Raw genomic sequence first — 21,105 nt, 5'->3', positions numbered from 1 at the left:
AGGATTCTAATATTATTATCTCAGTTGTGAAATGTCGCTAGTCGTGAACTAATTCTGTCCACTTTTCACCATTGATACATTCATGCTCAACATTTTTATTTTAATGCTTTTTAATACGTGGCCCCAGTATTAGAGCTGGGCATTTAAAATGAAAATTCCACTTGGGGGAGGACAAGCTGTTATTGCATCCTTACGATGCCTGAGTTTCGGTTCTGTTATACACAGGCAGTAAGCGAAAATTTTTGTTTAGCTAAATCTTCCAGTCCTGTGATGAAATGCGCAAGTGGTAGGGCTGTGTTAAAACCCAATTTGCATCAAGATGATTCAGATTTTTTTTTTATTTGTTTGTTTAGATCTTAATCATGTCTCAGTAACTGCTGCCCTTCCTCAGCTCACAGAAAACGCCAGGCTCGAAGCCATGTTGTAGATAGGGCCCTGACACAGCACCTGGTTTGGGGCAGGTCCCTCGTGTGTGCTTGGGAATAACCATTGCTGAATGTCTTCACTTGGATTGGATCTGAGTGTGGCAAAGCACAGTCAAAAGCAGATATCGACACTTACCAAATATGACACGTGGGCAGCTTTAATCAGAGACCACTTGCGCATACAATTCTACAGGGAGGCCAGTCACTATTGAACAAAAACGTAGCTCAGGAAATCTGAATTTCTGTGATTTATTGCTGCCAGATGTATGAGTATAGGGCTGGACCAGCTAACTTTCGTGAATGAGGCTGCCTGCTCTTTCTAAAGAACAACTTTTTTTCCTCATATGCTTCTTTGAGGACTCTTATTTCTGACCCCCACCCAACTTTAATTTTATAATTTCATCTGCTTGATTTTAATCCATGCACGCCCTTTATGTTTACCCCTCAATAAAATGAAGTTATCCTCTTTTTCCCCCTCTAGCCAGATAATTAACTTTTGGCCCACACTGATCCAGAGATATTTCTTCCTTCTCACCCCCATGCTTCTGAACATTCTCAACAGAAAGTTGCCAAGATAAATAAAATTGCAACACAGTACATGCTTCTACATAGAAGATTCTCTGCTTTTCTCATCTCTGCTTTTCTTAGTCTCAGACGTAAAATGAAAGGTAGACATACACCCCAAATTCCAAATTTTTAGTTGTACTGGAAAATACAATAATTTGGGCAGGCATATGAGCATTCACAATAAATCACAGAGTTATGAATAAATCTTGGTTGTCAAAAGCAAGTGTGTAGCCGTTCCAAAGCGTCTGCCATTAGAATTCAGCAAGGCAGCTGTCAGCTGTTTTCTTGTAATTAAACAGCCAATGAGCAGCTAATTAAGACATATGTGTATACAGAAGTGGAAGTGGGTATGTTAATGAACTGTAGGAATCAATTCATTAAGTGAAAATTGTCAAAAGACCAAACATCAGATCAGCATTTCAGCCTCTGTTTCACTGAGAAGGAGCCCCACACAGGAGGGGACAACTCAGAATCAGACCCCCGTTCACCTTCCCAGCCACACCCACAGTGCAGCGTCCAGCCAGCCCATGAACTTAGACAAAACTATTAAAACTCCAGTAGGAAGTGCCAGGCATATTTCCAGGCTTTTAAAATTTATCTGACAAATGAGTGCTTTCCTACCTGTATGGAAACCTGGTATTTGATACCCTATAAAATGCCGTCTCCCTCATCTGAACCATTGGAGGGAACTCGGACTACAGAAATTGAAAAGTGTTTTTTTGCGTGTTTGTTTTGTTGTTTGTTCATCTTTTGTTGTTGTTGTTATTTAGTCGGCCCTACATGTTTGTCTTGGTGCTTTTTAGGTGGTGTATTAAGAAGTCTATGGCCTTTGGAATAAGATACACCTAGGATTCAGGAATTCAAATCCTGGGCCCTCCCCTTACCTGCTCTGTGACTTTGGGCACACGGCTTAACCTCTCTTAAGTTTAACTTTCTCATTTGTAAAGCAGATATACATATCCCTACTTTGCCAATTGTAGGTTGTTGTGGATTGCAAATAATGATGGCAAAGTGTCCGACATGGTGCCTAGTAGGGAGCAGGTGCGCAGCATATCATCACCACTGTTTTTATCACTGCCACCATTTTTTCCTCTGGTTGTTCATTCAACAAGTATTTGTTGACTTCTCTAAGTATTGGGTTAGCTACTGGAAACAAAGAAACAAGGCAGTCAGGCCCTGGAAAAGGTAGACATTAATAATACAACAAGGTAAGGGCTAGGAGGGGGATAAATAGAGGACTCTTAAAGGTACACATGGGAGGGGCCCCTCAACCAGCTTTGAGAGGGCCCAGGTCAGAGAGGTTCCCAGAGCAACCGAATGTCTTCTCAGTGAATCCTGAAGGGAAGGAGAGAGTTTCTTTGGGGAACTGTGAACATAGAAGTTTAGGCTTGGTCATTCTATGACTTTGAGAAGAGCTGCCCGGACATGTGGTCACTGCCTGGTCATCAGCAGGGAGCCATTAAGGGCTCATAAGCAGAGAAGTGACTTGATCAGTTTGATGTTTTAGAAAGATATCTTTAGTAACTGTGTGAAATGGATTGGAGGGAATGAGAATGGAAGCAGGAGTCCCAATTGGAAGGTTGTATAATAACCAACTCAAGAAGTGAAAGACATGGAAACTTAAGAAAACTGCAGTAAAGATGGAGACAAGTAGATGGATCTGAGAAATAGGAAGGTGCCAAGAAGCAGCCTAACTTGGTGATGCTTGACTATGGGTGGGGAGGAGGCAGAGATTAAGTGAAGCCCATCTTTCTGCCTTGAGTAACTGAGGGAAAGATGATGCCTGTCACTGAGCAAGCAAACACTGGAGAGGACAGCTGGGAAACAGGCTGTGGGTCATTCTCTTCTAGGTCGGGTGCAATGGCTCATGCCCGTAATCCCGGCATTGTGGGAGGCCTAGGCAGAAGGATCACTGAAAGCCAAGAGTTCAAGACAAGTCTGGGCAACAAAGCGAGACCCTGTCTCCTCTACAAAAAATTTAAAAATTAGCCAGGCATGATGGCATACACCTGTGGTCCCAGCTGCTGAGAAGGCTGAAGTGGGAGGATCACTTGAGTCCAGGAAGTTGAGGCTGCAGTGAGCCGTGGTCACGCCATTGCACTCCAGCCTGAGTGACAGAGACCCTATCTCTAAATATATATATTCTGTTCCAGAAAGTCAATGGGGGCTCTAGAAGGCCAAACCACAACTTTGGGTGAATGCCTATCCAAAGTCAGGGGGACGCATTGAAACAACGTGATGGAGAGCTGGTGACACAGCAAGGATGAGGCTCAGGCCAGCCACATGCTGGTAAGCTGTGAACAACTGGCTCTCTGGAAAGCAAAAAGTGTCTATCTGTATGTAGATAACTTTGGTATCTATCTCACTGATATAATTTCACATAATTTTCAAACAATAATAAAATATACAATATTCTTTATTTTAAATTTCATATAGACAAATGATTCTCACTGAATGCTCTCATGATTTTTGCTGAACTCCTACATCTATCTGCATGGTTACAACTGAGGAAAGACTAGTTCCAACATGAATGTTGGGTGATATTTTGTTTACATTAATGAATAAGAAGAGAGTGAAACAACGAAGACATTTTGGAACTTCATTCATTCGCCAACAATGACATGAACCACTTCCTTGCTGACTCAGTTAATAGTTTTCAAATACTAGAGGAACATTTCTTCCACTTTTTATGTTATTCACAATGGGAGCACTGGATATGATGTACTGTTAAGTTTAATCTGCATTATTATAATTTTCATCAGTTTTTTTTTTTTTTTTTGAGGCAGAGTCTCGCCCTGTTGCCCAGGCTGGAGTGCAGTGGTGCGAGCTCGGCTCACTGCAACCTCCGCCTCCTGGGTTCAAGCAATTCTCCTGCCTCAGCCTCCTGAGTAGCTAGGATTACAGGCACCTGTCACCAAGCTTGGCTAATTTTTGTGTTTTTAGTAGAGACAGGGTTTCACCATGTTGGTCAGGCTGGTCTCGAACTCCTGACCTCGTGATCTGCCCACCTTGGCCTCCCAAAGCACTGGGATTACAGGTGTGAGCCACCACACCCGGTCTTTTTTTTTTTTTTTTTTTAAGACACAGGGTCTCACTCTGTTGTCCAGGCTGGAATGCAGTGGTACAATCATAGCTCACTGCACCCTCAAACTCCTGGCTCCAACAATCTTCCCACCTCACCTTCCCAAGTAGCTGGGACTACAAGCACATGCCACTACACCTGGCTAATTGTTTTATTTCCTGTAGAGACAGGGTCTGTGTTGCCCAGGCTGGTCTTGAACACCTGGCCTCAAGTGATCCTCCTGCCTCAGCCTCTCAAAGTATTGGGATTACAGGCATGAGCCACTGCATTGGGCCATCACTTTTTAAATCTAGACAATAAAGCAAAATAATAAATCAAACCCTGATCTGTAACATTTGCCAATTTCTGTGGTGTAAATAATCCCACCAATGGCCATTTTCAAGCCACCCGACCCGCTCTTTCACAGAATGCAGAGTAGGGAAGGGATGCACAGCAGCACAGCATGGTATAGTATTTCCACCTTCAGATATAAGGATAATTGATGTAGACAACCTGAAGAACAATGATAATAGTAAAATAATCATTAAAAAGTAGTTAATTTTTTATGTCAGGAATGCGTCAGTTAATGTGTAATAACAGATTTAATAACTAGCCTTAATAACAAAATTCCTGACATTTTAGCACTCAGCTCTTGCAACCTGGTATGAGCCTTCTCCTAAACACCATGGCCTCTGTCCCAGTTTGCCAAGCGCCCATCTAATGGGGTCAGTGAAAAATTCATAGTGTGCAGTCATTTTTTTTTTAAAGAAAAAGTATTAGGGAATAGAATTTCCAGAGAAGGTAAGACACGTATCAGAAATAAAAGCACAAGGCGTTTTGAAAAGCTAGGTGAAATAAGGGAGGAACACTGGAGAGATGTCTTTGAGACAGTAGGAATTGAAACAAAAGGTGGATATGTAGGGACTCTGTGTCAGGAAATCGAGAATGTGTGACATTGTTTTGTTTGTCCCACAATGAAGAAGATACACATAAGTGAGAGGGCACTGGACTTACAATCAGGACAAGAGATTGAGTCCCAGCCATGGGACCTTGGACAAGTCATTTAACATTCTAAACTTCATTTTTGTTTTTGGCAAATCAGAAAACTAGAATCAATCTCTGGTTCTTAACAAGAGGAAATCAAAGTCTTCGGGGAGCTTTTAAAAAATATTTACTATAAAAATAACAATTGTGGCCAGGTGCGGTGGCTCATGCCTGTAAATCCGAGCACTTTGGGAGGCCGAGGCCGGCGAATCACGCGGTCAAGAGATCTAGACTATGCTAGCCAACATGGTGAAACCCTGTCTCTACTAAAAATACAAAAATTAGCTCGGCGTGGTGGTGCGCGCCTGTAGTCCCAGCTACTCGGGAGGCTGAGGCAGGAGAATGACTTGAACCCGGGAGGCAGAGGTTGCAGTGACCCGAGGTAATGCCACTGCACTCCAGCCTGGTGACGGACCAAGACTCCGTCTCAAAAAAAAAATGACAATTTTTTTCCTTTTTGACTTACAAAAATGGCAATTTCTCATTTTTCAAACTATTATGTATGCCTGGACGACATCGCCAAAAGTTCTGGTTTGATATATAGTTCTGGTTTGATATATCTAAGGTGTATCTTTTAAAAGCTCTGTGGGTGTTTCTGATGCATCACCTATATGTCAACTGCTGTACCTGATAATCTCTCAAAGTCTTTCAGCACCAAAGGCCTGTTTGTTTTATTCTAATTTTCTATTTGCAATAGCTGCATGGTAATCTGCTGCCACTAGGTGGTGGTAGTGCGCCACAGTCACACTAAACATATACTACCTGAAATGTATCATGGTGGCTCTCTGGCTCAAGCCCACCATGTTTGTAAATGAACATCTCCATGTATTTTTAACATCCATAAAAAGTGAACTTTTATGACAGCCAAGTAATTTGTTAGCTCATCTTTTAGAAATAACAAAATTGCCAAATTATGTACTTGATACCTTTCCCAGCTCACAACTTCAGCACTTTTTTTTTTATGCCTCCTCAGTTCCACCCAAAACTCCATGCCCTAGTTTTGTGCTTCCCCTGCTCTCTGTATGACTTCCAATCCCTGGAATTCGTCTCTCAGCTCACTCACTTCCTAATCCTTTTGCAGGATTTCTCCCCAGTCAGACAAAATCTATCTCTGTACTTAGAAACACACTACTTCTACCTTGAGGTAGGAAGGTACCTACCACACTTTCTACTTTTCTTCTTCTTCCTCTTTCTAATCCTTCCTCTTATGTGTTATTTAACTCTTAGTATCTTATCTGTTTAATTTTCCAAACCCTTAATCCTCTGAGAACCCCGCCCCCCAAGGAATACTGAAAAGAAGAGGTTTTTAAAAAGAAAAAGAAGCAACCCAAACCCTCATTCTTCCTGAAATGCAAAGTTCAGTATTCGTCTGAGTGATGGAGGTTTACTCACCCTGTTTCTCCCTTCTCAGCTCTCACCTTATAACCCCACTTCACCTCTCGCATCTGATATTTGATAGTTCTCCTTGTGGGTATGACTCTGTTGACTTAATCCAAAAGAAAGATCGCCTTTCTGGTTCTTAGCTATGCCACTCCCAGAACTTTTCAGCAGGCATTTGCTCAGCTGACTTAGTTGAGGTATAAATGATGCTGTAGAGAATAAGGTGTGTCTGCTTGCGTGCCTGCTTTCCCCAAATCCTCAAAACTGAGACTTCCAAATAAGGGTAATCCTCTTCCAAGCAGATAGTGTGGAAGCTGGACATTGGTTCGAGCCACAGTGCCACTGTTCAAAGAACATACGGAATGCTTCATGAGTTTGCCTTGCAACTTATGGCCTAATTACACAGACATCTTTAATGATAGTTATTCTGTGCCCTTGCAGTAAGTTTCATTGTTTGTTTGTTTGTTTAAATGAGCTAGAGTGATTTAGAAATAAGTAAGGTGAAGCAAATGGGGCAGAATACTTCTGGTCAGAAATGAGGAAAAATGATGGACTCATGAGACTGATTTTCTTATGTGACTCCTAATCCAGATCAGGAGGCAACTGCAGAGAGAGATTTTGTAAAATGTCTGGGCGGTAGGAAGCTGGGTCAGCTAAAGGTGCTAAAGTGAGGGAAAACACTAATTTCAGAGTAGATTGCTCTTGCTACTTTATTCTGCATAACTTGTTTTTTACACTGCCTAATTTAATGGTTGCCCCATATGAGAACAACTAAGGAGGAATTCTTTTGACACACAAGAGAAGCAGAAAAACAAAACAAGATGACAGTGTAAGTTCTGGAGTTAAACTATGTGAAGTCATATCCTGGCTTTACCCCATGCTACAGCGAGGACTGTGAGCAAGTCACTACACCTCTCTAAGCCTCCGTTTTTTCAGCCTTAAAACCAGGGAAATGATAAGATTTGCCCAATATTGCCCTTGTCACAAGTAAATGTCACAATCCGCATAAAGCATAGAGTATGAAGTCAGTGCTGTTTTAATGGTATTTGGGATTTGTTTTAATCAGGTACCATAAGACACACAGATCTGGAAATGACTGTCATGAAGGAAGAAGTTTGTTACACAGTAGTCCCCCCTTAGCCTCATGGGGATGCCTGAAACTGCGAACCTTTTAGATACTGTTTTCTCCCATACATCCAGACCTGTGATAAAGTTGAACTTATAAATTAGGCACAATGAGAGATTAACAACAATAATGATAATGTAGAACAATTATTAAAATATACTGTATTAAAAGTTATGTGAATGTGGTCTCTCTCTCTTTGCTTCCCTTCTCGCTCTCAAAATATCTTAATATTCTTGTACTGCAGTTGACGCAAGTAACTGAAACGAGGAAAGCAAAACGACGATTAAGGAGGGAGTGCTGGACTCACAAATCCCTAGAGACAGGGCCCATGCCACGCCATACAGGGGACACATGGGGAAGCGCCAGGGTCAGTGAAGGGGAGAGGGATGTGGGGAAACACTGCCAAGAGCCTCCATGGTGTTTTCCACAGGAAGGAAGGCGCAGCAGGATGAGCAGGATTAGGATAAGTGGCTAGTCTGAATCATTACAGACGGCGCTAGGAGGTAGGGGCTGTCCCTAATTGTCTGGTACCTAGCCGTAGGATGACCAGGGCAGGGGAATCATGGCGAGAAGCGTAAGGGCCTGATGAAGAAGGTGTCCTGGGTGTGGGCTCTAGCCCACTTGGTTTTGTGTGAGAGGTGGCTGACAGCAGGTTGTCTGCTGTATGTAGGAGTTATCCAGCCCTGCAAGGGCAGTCCCTCCAGTGTCTGCAAAGCCCGAAGATGTCTGCATCCAAAATACAGAATAAAAAGATATGGTTACTACAAGTACTCAGTAAGACTGATAATCTGTCATCATCATCCTCATGCCCTTAAAGCAGAGCTAACTGATGATTAATATATGGCTTCTATGTTAGCAGTCTTGGACTTTATTAATGGTGGGTGGAAGTTAACTTAATGTGTGTGTGCAAACTAAAAAGTGGCATCCTTTTCATTAATGACCCAACCATTATTCAAGAGCTATGTCTAGTTAGGGATTTCAGACTTTTGAAAGAAATGAAGAAATAATGCCAGATACATGGGCTCGCACTTGGAATCCCAGCTACTTGGGGGACCGAGGTGGGAGGACCGCTTGAGCCCAGGAGTTCGAGACCAGCCTGGGCAACATAGCGAAACCCTGCCTCAGTTTTAAAAAAGAAAAAAAGAAGTAGTGAAGAAATTGGAAAGGATTCTGAGAAGAAATATGCAAGGTGGAAAAGAGCCTAGAAAGAAAGGTGACAGATGCTGGGATTTGGTCTTCATAAGAGATATCTAGGAAATACCATGGCAGCCCTCAAGTACTAGCTCCACTTAAAGAAAAAAAGAAGAGATCATTCAGACATTCCTCATATTCGGTGATCATACAAGAAACTGTAACAGGCTTAATGTGAAGCAAACAAAACCCAACTTCAGCTAAAGGAAAAACAAATACATTCCTGATTTTAAGCATCCACAGTGATGCCTTTACACAAGGTTATGAACGGTGAGAGAGTCTCAAGAAAGAGATAAACACCTTTCAGCTTGGACAGAGATTATGTGTCTCAGGGGAAAATGAATACCTAGACAGCTGACCTCTTGGTATCTCTTTCTAAGGATTATATGCCTCTGTGACCATTTATATTTTCTTGAATTCTCTCTAGTAAGCCCCCAAAGAAAGCCTTACTTCTTCCTACTTCCTTTTCACAGGGGAAACAGACACACACAAACGATAAAATAAAATAAAAAACATAGCTTTAGATATTTTTCAGAAGAGAGAGATTGCTTTACAGAAGAGGCGGGACTTGATCAAGGGTAGAGTTAAAGTACAACAGAGAGACAGTCTGAGACATGAGGCCCCCAGCCTTGCCCATGTCAAGGTTAGCAAGCAGCTTGGCTGAAAGCAAGAGGAGTGAGAAGTCAGGGTCCTGCCCTGTCCCATCCCAGGATGGATTTTCCAAAGAACTGGAAACTGAGGTCATATACATCAACTTGGTCGACAAAGGCCCCCAGCCATTACAAAGGAAGGCAGGTGCACTTCTTCTCAAGCTGCCCACATACCTTCCCATCTGCCTATTGTAGGAAAAAAAAAAAAAAAAAAAGCACAGATGAACAAAAGAAAATTAAAATCTGATTGGCCCCACCAACTATTGCCAACAATTTGGGGCATAATTTTCCAAATCTTCTTTTATAGTAAATATATGGGTGTCCTTTTTTTCCCCAAAACTTGGATTATACTATGTTTAGCTCTTTAGTTCCTTTTTTAAACATTCAATGGTATATTTTTATCACCTTTTATATCAATACTTATATTTCTGAAATACCATTTGTAGTGGTTGAATCCCATTGTATGAGTATACAATATGACTCTTTTAATTCAGTAATGTTGGACAGTTAGGATCTTTCTACATTCTCTATATTATAGATAGTACTGTGAAGAACACCCTTGTAGGAAAATCTTTCTACCATTCTAAATATTTCTTTAAGGTGTATTCCTTAAAAGCCTAGCTCAGTGGGTAGGCTTTTTAAAAATTTTTGATACAACTGCCAAATTGACCTCCAGAAAAATCGTTCGGTGGGAGAGCACCCTTATCAGTTTGCCTACCACTCTGTTAATTCTTTAGGATTTTACCTCTCCCCACTAGTGTCGCCCTCATTGGGGTCATCTATCTTCACAACTAAAGCTTTGAAGGTAATAATTCTCTTTTGTACCCTTCATGGCTTTGCTTCATGGAAATGACTCTACTTACCTTATTTTTTTTCTGCATACATCCCTAGCTTGCAAAATCACTGAAAGATAAATCAGCAATAAAAAGATAAAAAGGTGGATCATGCCTGTAATCCCAACACTTTGGGACTCCAAGGTGGGAGAATCACTTAAGGCCAGGAGTTCAAGACAGGCCTGGACAACACAGCGAGACCCCCATCTCGACCAAAAATATATATATAAATATAAATATATATAAATATATAAAAAATATATAAATATATAAATATATATAAATGTATACATAAATGTATATATAAATATATAAATATATATAAATATATATATATATGTATGTATGTATGTATAATTAGCCAGGCATGGTGGTGTGCACCTACAGTCCCAGCTACTCAGGAGGCTGAGGCAAGAGGATGGCTTGAGCCGAGGAGTCTGGCCTGGGTGACAGAGCAAGACCCTGCCCCCTCCCCCGAAAAAAAGCCCCCATATGTTTGGAAATTAAGAAATATGCTTCTAAATCATATCTGGATTAAAGAAGAAATCTATTGAAAGTTAGAACATGTTTTTCACTAAATGAGAATGAAAATACTACGTAGTAAAGCTTTTGGGTTGCTGTTAAAACATCACTAAAAGGAAAACTTGACACTCTAAGAATAAACAGTGAAAATCAGCTAAGAATACAGCTCAGGAAGTTAGCAAAAACAAACAAAAATAAAGTTATTGAGGTCAGTAGCTCCTTATACATCTTTGTATCCCCTCTCATTTCCCAAACAGCACTTGACATGAGAGGAACTTGATGAGCATTGGACTGGATTTGTTCCATCTTTAAAGGCCATGGTTCTGAACATGTGGTATTTCTAAACTGCCAGGGATGAGGGAATATTCCCAATCTGATCTGCCAAAATAATCCATCCAAGTGTTATCTAATGCTTGCAATAGCAGATTCAGACTTGGGGAGTGAGAAACGCCTAAAGGGCCGTGTGTTGAAGTGGGCTAGTGAAGATTACCATGGTTCACCAGGTTCACAGTGCCCTAGGTTGTGGTGTGGCTGCATTTTCCTTAACTTGGATATTCCAGGGAAGTGTTTTGTATTTATTTTACAAAAAATCTCTTAGCCATAAAGGCTAAAGGTAAGTCCTTTTGTATCATTCCATCAGGCACATTGCTTTTGATCATCAGAAGCCAAGAACAAGGACCTGGTCCTGTGCCTTTTACATGGGCAACTGTCTGTTGAAGTTAAAGAAAGTTTTGCAGGTATAAGGGATGGAGGATTAGGCTCTGGGGATCAATTTTACTCAAGGAAAAAGAAGTGACTTTAATTTCATTAATGGTCTCCTGGATGATTCTGCTACAAGTTTAATTCTCCATTAAATATTAATGCCACTCAGTGCTTAGCATCCTGCCTTTAGTATCATACCACTCATTCTGACACTAACCTGTTTTATATTTTACAACCATATCACAGGGCTTTTTCAGGAGAAGTCAGCAAAGCAATGCCACCTACTCCTGTCCTCGTCAGAAGAACTGTTTGATTGATCGAACCAGTAGAAACCGCTGCCAACACTGTCGATTACAGAAATGCCTTGCCGTAGGGATGTCTCGAGATGGTGAGCTCTCACAGCTTGAGTTGTACAGTTGCACGGGGTTGTGAAAGTGCCTTCTGAAACCTGGACTCAGATCTGCCAATATCTGCCCCGCCTGCCCCCTCCTCATTATTCCACCTTACGCCCCGCCCCCCATGCTCCTCTGGCAGCTACATGGAACTCACAGCAGCTGCTTCCTCCTCCTCCTCATCCTCAGAGTCAGCCGGCTGGCTGATGGGTGGGGGTGGTGTGGAGGAGAAGTGTCTTGTGCTCAGAACACCTTCAGATTTTTGATATTTCAGCCATTATAGGTGGGTCGATTGACTGACGGTAAGTGTCATCTGAAGGCCTTAATAAAGATGTCTCCTCTAGGCATTTTCCCCTGCAGGAAATGTGAACCACAACTGTTACTTGCTTTACACTAGTAAGTCTATTGGAGGTTGGGATGAAGCCGCTTTTATGCTAACTGGATATTTTGAATCACATGCCAAAGCCAAATATTTGTACATACAGAATGTGTGAAAATAGTGCAAAGCATAGCTCAATGACAAGTGTTCTTTTCATTAAATGAAGCTACTTTAAGGAATAGAGACCGTCTACCATTCAAGTACAAAACATTTCAAGATCTTCCTGGAAAACTATCTTAAGTGCACTGAATAATCAACACCAGATTTCAAGACAGTTATGCTTATACGTGGAAACTGGGCAGAAAGCACAGCGGGTCCATTTTAAGGATTTTTCCAAATATACCAGCTGGCTCTCTTAAGAGATCCCTTTGAAGGAAAATGTCTCCTCCAGTGGAATTTCAGCCTGTGGAAAAATACTTCAGAATGCGGAGCAGGCTTTCCAACAGTCTGCCTTCCCCATAATCTGATGTTCTTAGCGCCTGTAGATCTACATAGGCACGAGTTCACTTTTGTTCCTGCGTATTCTAAGAGGCACTCTGTGCACCACTACAAAAGTGAAGCTTTTGACATTGGAAGATACAAATCACAGAACTTCCACCATATTCTCAGAAATTCCTGTGACATGCAACTCTGCAGATTTCATCTTCCGATGGTACTAAACTGACAAAGTTAGGTATATCTCATCAATTTGTAAGTTTAAATCACAAGTTGTGTGTGCATTTTCTCAAGAGCTGGTCCCTTTATTTCACTTACAGGATATAATTACTGTCGTTAATATTAATACAAAAGTTAAATCATAATTGCGGAGTCACAGCAGAAAGTTTCACCTGTGGGTATTAGGCCCCTTGAGTGTCCTAGAAAATTTTTTTCAAAAAAATTAAGCACCTTCAGTATGCCTTCTGAAAATTTTGCATATAAGAAATAGCACAAGTTGTTGTAGGCATAGAAAGAATTCTGGAGGTTAAGAAATTATGGTTCTGAAATTCAGAGCCCACATCAGCCTGGTTGCTGCCTGAGCAGCCCCACCCAAGTTTCTTATCTGAGTTGTGGAAACTGGAAAGTGACCAGTATTCCAGCTCACCTGTTTCCTCTGTGAACAAGGACAGCGCGTCCTCTTTGGCAAGAAAAGAATTCACCACCTGGCCACTGTGAGGGCCTTGGTTCCCAACTTCGTGTCCATCTATCCTGCCTCCTGCCCTAGACTCTTATAACTACGATCATAGTCAAATGGATGAATGCATCCACCCCATCAGCTATAAATTTAACCACAATCAATTAGGAGAACTAAGTCCCTCCAGCAAAGACTGAGTCTAGCTGAAAAATAAATGAGTTCATGCAAGAATTCAGACCAGGAAATCATAGGGTTTTTTGTTAGTGTGTTTTTGTTTTCAGTTATCTTGGTGTTTCACAAGAATTCATTTGATATTCTGAATGAATTGGAAAGTTATTCATTATAGTGACTGCTCCACTTTAAATATGGGGACACATCCCAAAGAGAAGCATTACAAACAGAAATCTGCCCAACAAGGATCATACATTATAAGGATCTTATATTATAATACCATATTTGTCCTTTCCAAATCCTGATGCTGTGATTACTTGAGGCTAAATGGGAACAGCAGAAAGTGTTTAAAGATGGGTCCTACTGGGAGTGGTAGCTCACACTTGTAATCCCAGCACTTTGGGAGGATGAGGCTGGAGGATTGCTTGAGCCCTGGAGTTCCAGACCTCAAGCCAGGGCAACATAGCGAAACTCCATCTCTACATAAAGTGAAAAAATTAGCTGGGTGTGGTGGTGTACACACGTGGTCCCAGCTACGTAGGAGGCCAAGGCGGGAGGATCGCTTGAACCTTAGGAGGTTGAGGCTGCAGTGAGCCATGTTCACATCTCTGCACTTCAGCCTGGGTGACAGAGAGCAAGACTCTGTCTCAAAATAACTAACTAAATAAATAAAGATGGGTCTCAGGGTTCCACAGGGGCTGCCATGACCCATGACCCATGACTGGAGGAGGGGGCTTCTTAGGTCAGGTACTCTGATGTAATTCAAAGAATTACAGAGGCCTCATCCAGTTCATTCAGACCTCACAATGAAGCTGCAGAAGTGGCCATTTGATCAGGGAGAACTGTCGGAGCGTACAAGACGGTGAACTGAATGAACGCTGAGGTTTGACTGCTTATTCCTTGATGAACCCTGTGAGTCTTTGCTTCCCTGTGCCTTGGTCTGAACGTGGGAGAGAAAGAGGTAGCCTAAGCCAGCTGCACGGGGGGAGAGTGAACAAGCCCATTAAGTTATCAGTGGGGCGCAGTGGAAACAGGGGGGATGTGACAGCAGGGAAACAGAAGTGGCATCTCTCTGGGCCCCTCCTACCTGCACCAGGCCTCTTTCTGAAACATGAGTTTCTCTGGGATGTGTGTTTGCTGTTGGGGAGCTGGAGCGAGTCTGTGTGGGTTGGAACTGTTTTCACTTCTGAATATGTCCTTATTTTGTGGTCATGCAGTTTTGGATTGAGATTGTGTGAGACTTCAAAGGAAACCCCAAAGCTCGCAGGAGAGAATATTGAAGAAAAGCACATTGTATGTAGTATGGTTTGGCTTTTTTCTTCCAGCTGTAAAATTTGGCCGAATGTCAAAAAAGCAGAGAGACAGCTTGTATGCAGAAGTACAGAAACACCGGATGCAGCAGCAGCAGCGCGACCACCAGCAGCAGCCTGGAGAGGCTGAGCCGCTGACGCCCACCTACAACATCTCGGCCAACGGGCTGACGGAACTTCACGACGACCTCAGTAACTACATTGACGGGCACACCCCTGAGGGGAGTAAGGCAGACTCCGCCGTCAGCAGCTTCTACCTGGACATACAGCCTTCCCCAGACCAGTCAGGTCTTGATATCAATGGAATCAAACCAGAACCAATATGTGACTACACACCAGCATCAGGCTTCTTTCCCTACTGTTCGTTCACCAACGGCGAGACTTCCCCAACTGTGTCCATGGCAGAATTAGGTAATGGCATGCATGCTTCTCCTGGGATGCTCTATTCATGCCCTTTGAAGTAAAAGGGGTATGTCTGACTTTCCTCTAATGAGTTCTGCTAAATGATGCAATTCACCTTTACCATTTGGGCCACTTAATTTTCTGCCCTGCCCCCTTGCTTTTGACCCTCTGCTGTTTCCCATGGTTTATCCAATACATGCATTGACCTCTCAGCATTAGAAATGGGGCAAAACCAACGGAAGCAGTCTTTGAATTCTGCAGAAAACTGTAAGTTCAGGAAATGGCTACATTAACTTCATTAGTGGTTTACTTTAGTTATATTCCAAGGATTGCTTTATACCTAAGGTGACAAAAAAAAAAAAAAAAATGGCAGTCCACAAACTGAACTTGGCCCACAGACATATTTTTTTGCCCAGGGCAGAGTTTTAAAATTTTTGAATCAGTTGCTACTATTTAAATTTGGATAATTATACCCAAAAGTTCAGCTTTTTTAGCTTCTTGTGGGAGGGGAAAAAATGATCTATTTACACTGGGCCAACATTTGTGAATGTCAACAGCCAACTGGCAACAGCCAGGGGATTACACCTTTCAATGGGCCCACCTGACTCCCGCCATTTATATCATATGCACAGCCCCTGTAGGCATCTCATTTTTGCAACTCTGATATATAGTATAAATGTTCAACAGAAATCAGCTTCTTTACTTACCAAAATGTTCTGATGATGGATATTGGTGACAAAATTGATGTAATTCATATAAGGCTCACCATGCAAAAGACAAAAAACTGTCCTTTTCTTATTGCTGGAACATTACTGCTTCTTGGGAGATGTGACCTAGAAATGTTGATAACACAGACAATGGGCAACTTTCCATTTCGAGGAAGTTGTGTTAACATCCGCTGCTATATTTAATCGATTTTTAAGTACAGCACTATTATTAGAAAAACTTTGATAAGAACCTTTGTAGTTTTTAAATTTGATCTGCTCCTCCTGGTGGTTCCTCACACAAGGTTATAATCCTTTGGGATATTTCAATTAGTTGCTGTGGAGATGACTAAGTTAATACGAGGAGAGAATGAAGACTTCAGACGGAAAAGAAACAGCAGGTTCAGACTTGAGCACAGAAATCCTCAGTTCACAGAAATAATGGCTGTGTTCTTTAGACGGTTTCTCTGCCTCTGCACCCCATAAAACATCTTTTAAGTGAAAATTTATATTTCCAGTAAAATCTTTCTCCAAATAGAACAAATTGAATGTTCTTTACGGTTTTTACACAAGCATCTCTTTATGGGTCTAAATTTAAATCCTCAAGAGCAGGGACATTTTAAGCCTGGTCTTTAACCACTGAACAGCATTAAAAGGTGTATTGCAGCTCTTTTGATTAACAGAGAAACCTCTGAACTAGAAGCCAAGCTGAGCAGAGGTAGGTTTGATTTTTTTTTTTTCTTGAACTAGAACAAAAACCTTCCATTTTTGTCATGAAATCTTGGTTGGCTGAGCCTTAAGCAGAACTGTAATGAAAGTACAATTTTCAGATATGAATAAGGATTTGATTGAAAGCTGACATGATACCATGAAAAATGACCTGACTCACTTTAGGTTTGCCTCCACCTTACCATAAATACTAGTGACTCTGTCCTGTTTGCTTGTCAAATATTCAATCCTGAAATAAATCCATAGGCCTTAGGCAAAGCGTGACCTTGAACATGGCACTTTGGCTAAAAAATGCACTCATACTGAAGTGGGGCCAGAAATGGCTGAGCCGATTCCCTGAGGCTCCCGGACAAGTCAGCTTCCTCTTCCATGGTCTCACTTTCCAGTGCAGTCTGGGAGCCCTGCCCCTCGTGCTTGCTCTATGTGCTTTTAAATTAGGGATTTTTCACAGGTGTTGTGGCATTTACCAGGATAAATTAAATGAGATCATCACTAGGAGAATTCCCAAACCCAAAACTAAACTAGCATTTATCTGGAAAGTATATAATTGGGCTCTAATTCTCTTATCCCATTTATACATGCAAAGTGTTTCAGGGAGCTAAGAGTATCATGAAAGTGGCCCAAGTCTTGTTGCTGCTTCTCCAAAGCTACTTAAATTTCCCTGGTATTTCTTTTGGGGCTTAAAGCCTGCTATCTCTTTAACTAAGACTCTTGACTTCATTTTAGGCTAAACTTTGTCATCAGATTTTAAACAAGTGAAACCAATTGTATAATAGGAAAATAAATTATAAACCAACACATCCTAAGTCCAATTCTCTCTTTCAAGTGTAGTATGCACAACCTATTACTTTTAGTGAAAAATATGTCTTCATCCTTGGCTAGGAAATTTTGCCCTTGGTGTACAATTAGTACCTGAATTATACATTCCAGATAAACGACCTAGGTTTTAAGTGCAAATTATGTTTGTTACTATAATTGATATCTAAAGCTTTGCGCAGGAGAAACAACTGATATATTGGGCAAAGCATGAGACAAGAAATCCGCTTATATGGGTTGTGGTCCTGGCATTAATATAAGTTATACAACCCAGTATACATCACATAACATCTGCGAGCTGTAGTTTCTCTACTCCTAAAATATAAAGGTCTGTGTCTGAATCATAGCTCTGCTACTTGCCAGCTGTGACACCTTGAAGAAGTCACTTCACTGTGGTTCAGTTTCCTCCTCTGTAAAATGGAGATAATACTAGTACCTTTCTCTTGGGGTTGTTATAAGGATTAAGTGAGAAAACATACATATTCAGGATAGACACAAATTATGTGGGACTGGCATATAGTGAATGCTATATGTGTTAACTGCTATCATAATTATTAATGTCATTATTATTTGTTAAACAAGGACAGTTTGGACCAGATGCTGTCTAAAGTTCCTTCCCACTACGAAAATCTGTGACTAACTCAGAAGCGAGGACTTCCCATCTGAAGTATCGAGGCGCTGGCTGTATTGCTGAAGCAGTCATGGTTGGGGCACATGACTTGCCCCAGTCACAAAGTGAGGTAGACTATAGATTATCTGCTGAGCTCAGACAGAAGCCAGGTCTCCTAACTCCTAGCCCAAGGTATTTCACTATTCCAGACTTTATCTGAGAGACCACGCTTAAATTCTCGAATTTTATTCAGCCTGACCATACTCGCCTTTGCTGAAATGGAGATTTAAAAATAGCAAAGTGTCTAAAACCTTACACTTGCCAAAGCGACTATGAATTGGAATGAAAGGCTGTTGGTGAGCAGATGGTGTGAATGCAACCACTGCCCTCTACTGGTATGTCATGTGCACTGCATGATTTGTTGTCTCACTTTTTATTGGCTGTTTTAAATAGGTAGGGATAAGTGGCCACAGTTTCTTAAGACAAAGTGAAACCACAAGATGCTAAGTATCTTATTAACTAGAAATGAAACATAACCTGGAAGGAAATGATATGAGCCTCTTCTCATCCTTCACTCCACAGCATCCCCCCCTACTTCCCTGCGAAGACTCTTCATCATTTTTTTATCGGCAAAAATTGGTTTACATTCTAGAAATGATCTTATATAGTGAGAGTTCTTTCCAAAAGAGGTAGTTCACTACCTTATTTATGTATTTTCTTGTTTCTTACTCCCCATTATTTTTGTCTTTACTCACCTATTCTCCAGCGTCACTGATTCTAAGACATGTAATTTACTGGCTTCTCCCTCTCACTCTCAGTTTCTCATTCTTTCCTTTACATTTGTTCTTTTATTTGTGTTTTATTTTTTATGTTATTTATTCATGCTGTTTTAGTGTCTATGTGTTGCCAAGTAGGGCCATTCAGGTTTATTATGTTTCAGTGTCTCTAAGGAGATTCTGGTTTCCAGTTCCATTTAGGTGAACCTGCTCTGTTTTCACACAAACAAGTCTGCTTCTGTTTGACAAAAGCAGTAACAAATTTCCAAACAAGTAGATATTCTCCCTAGTGTTGCCAAGTTTGCATTCAGCACCGTTCTTTTAAAATGACTTGCCTATTCTATACTCAAAACCCTAGGGAGAGGGATCATTTTTTGATATGGTTTTATATTCATGGGATTTTGTCAATTCTTTTAAAAAATACTTCTTTAATCATCCTTCCCTTCCAGAACAATTATTATCAAGCTGCTCCAAATTGTTAGTTCCTGGCATCTAGATTCTAGCAGCCTTCTATGTGGTCCTCCTGCCTGAGCTTCTCTGTGCTCCAATCCACCAAGCACAAAACTGCTTGTTCCACTTCCCCAGATATAATTTTCTTTTTTTTTTTAAGAGGGAGTCTCGCTCTGTTGCCCAGGCTGGAGTGCAGTGGTGTGATCTCGGCTCACTGCAACCTCCAGCTTTCAGGTTCAAGCGATTCTCCTGCTTCAGCCTCCCAAGTAGCTGGGATTACAAGCACCCGCCACCACGCCCAGCGAATTTTTGTATTTTCAGTAGAGACAGGGTTTCATGATGTTGGCCAGGCTGGTCTTGAACTCTTGACCTCAGGTGATCCACCTGCCTCAGCCTCTCAAGTAGCTGGGATCACAGACAGCCAACACCACGCCAGTTTTTTTTGTATTTTTAATAGAGACAGGGTTTCACCATGTTGGCCAGGCTGGTCTTGAACTCCTGACCTCAAGTGGTCTGCCCAGCTCAGCCTCCCAAAGTGCTGGGATTACAGGCGTGAGCCACCACGCCCAGCCAATCTCTTCCTTTTCTGACAGCTTCAATTACTTTTTTCATTCTCTTCTTCTGTAATTCAACTTTATACCTTATTATCTAGACTTGAATTGTCCTTCCAGTGTGTTCATACGTGTTCACCAGATTACAAGCTCCTAGAGAAAACAACTTTGGCCTCTAGGTCTTTCATATCTTCAAACTCCTTATGCTCAAGTATAATAATAACTAATATTCTGTAGCACATTCTAAGTAATCCTCCCCATTCTAAGGGCTCAACTCTTTTAATTCTCATGGCAGCCCTGTGAAATAGGTACCATTTCCCTCATTTTACAAATGAGGAAACCAAGCACAAAGAGGTTAAATAACATACCCGAGATCACACAGCTAGTAAGCAGCAGAGCTGAGATACAGACTCAAATGGTCTAGCTCCAGAGTATGTGGCTTCACAACTACACTATGCATAGCCACATGGTAGGCCCTCAGTAATGCTTGTTCTGCAATTTGCAGGAAAAACAAAAGAAATACCTAGTTGTCACCATAAAAGAATATCATTTTCTAGTTTTTCAAGAATAAGAATAATCCTTCCCAGGTCAATGTTATATGGCAGATGTGTCTTCATAAAAATGCCAAGAAGAAGCACCACGTCAATCATTTCCTATGTCTATCTAGGTCAATATTTTTTCATTCCTAGACATTGGTATAAAGGCACAGAACAAGGGCAAAGTCACGAGGGTCTTTGAAGTCACCAGGTCTTATCTTCAAATGCTGGCTTTGCAAAGTCCCTGTCCTCCTTCACGTTCCCAAATACAAAACAGTTCCAAATTACTTGTTTAAATGTGTAAAGACAGTCAAAACTCGCACAGCACATTGTTTTCTACTTGTTATTTCTTAAAGCAAATATTAAATCACCAATTATTCAAAGAACTTCGCTTTTCATGTTTGTGATCTCCCGTTTTCTCCTTAGAACACCTTGCACAGAATATATCTAAATCGCATCTGGAAACCTGCCAATACTTGAGAGAAGAGCTCCAGCAGATAACGTGGCAGACCTTTTTACAGGAAGAAATTGAGAACTATCAAAACAAGGTATGATCTGAGGAATTTTTCCTCCTAGGATTGGGGCAATATTGGGAAGGGTGTTGGTATAGGAAAGTTGGTCAAGAGTTCACACAGACTAAAGAATGAATGTCATCAGGTTTCTGTTT

General features: G+C 41.4%; 1 protein-coding gene and 1 long non-coding RNA gene across 8 annotated transcripts in view; one reads left to right on the top strand and one right to left on the bottom strand.

Moving 5' to 3' along the window:
- LOC107968493 (uncharacterized) overlaps positions 1 to 21,105 on the bottom strand; it is a 50,355-nt gene that overhangs the window by 2,924 nt on the left and 26,326 nt on the right. The window contains exon 3 of the long non-coding RNA XR_002939489.3: positions 15,974 to 16,099. This is a non-coding gene — a long non-coding RNA (uncharacterized LOC107968493). The remainder of the gene's footprint in view (positions 1 to 15,973; positions 16,100 to 21,105) is intronic.
- RORA (RAR related orphan receptor A) overlaps positions 1 to 21,105 on the top strand; it is a 735,316-nt gene that overhangs the window by 701,893 nt on the left and 12,318 nt on the right. For all 7 annotated transcript variants that reach the window (XR_010151721.1, XM_016927663.4, XM_063795105.1 and 4 more), the window contains 3 exons: positions 11,748 to 11,889; positions 14,880 to 15,275; positions 20,865 to 20,986. Coding sequence is in view for 6 of the 7 variants with exons in the window: in XM_016927663.4 (XP_016783152.2) it covers positions 11,748 to 11,889; positions 14,880 to 15,275; positions 20,865 to 20,986 (660 nt within the window). In the remaining variant the exon portion in view is untranslated. The remainder of the gene's footprint in view (positions 1 to 11,747; positions 11,890 to 14,879; positions 15,276 to 20,864; positions 20,987 to 21,105) is intronic.

The sequence above is a fragment of the Pan troglodytes genome, chromosome 16 (genome assembly GCF_028858775.2).
Source record: "Pan troglodytes isolate AG18354 chromosome 16, NHGRI_mPanTro3-v2.0_pri, whole genome shotgun sequence".
Classification (NCBI taxonomy): Eukaryota; Metazoa; Chordata; class Mammalia; order Primates; family Hominidae; genus Pan; species Pan troglodytes.
Note: the sequence above shows the minus strand (reverse complement) of the source record. Positions and strands in the feature narration are given on the sequence as shown.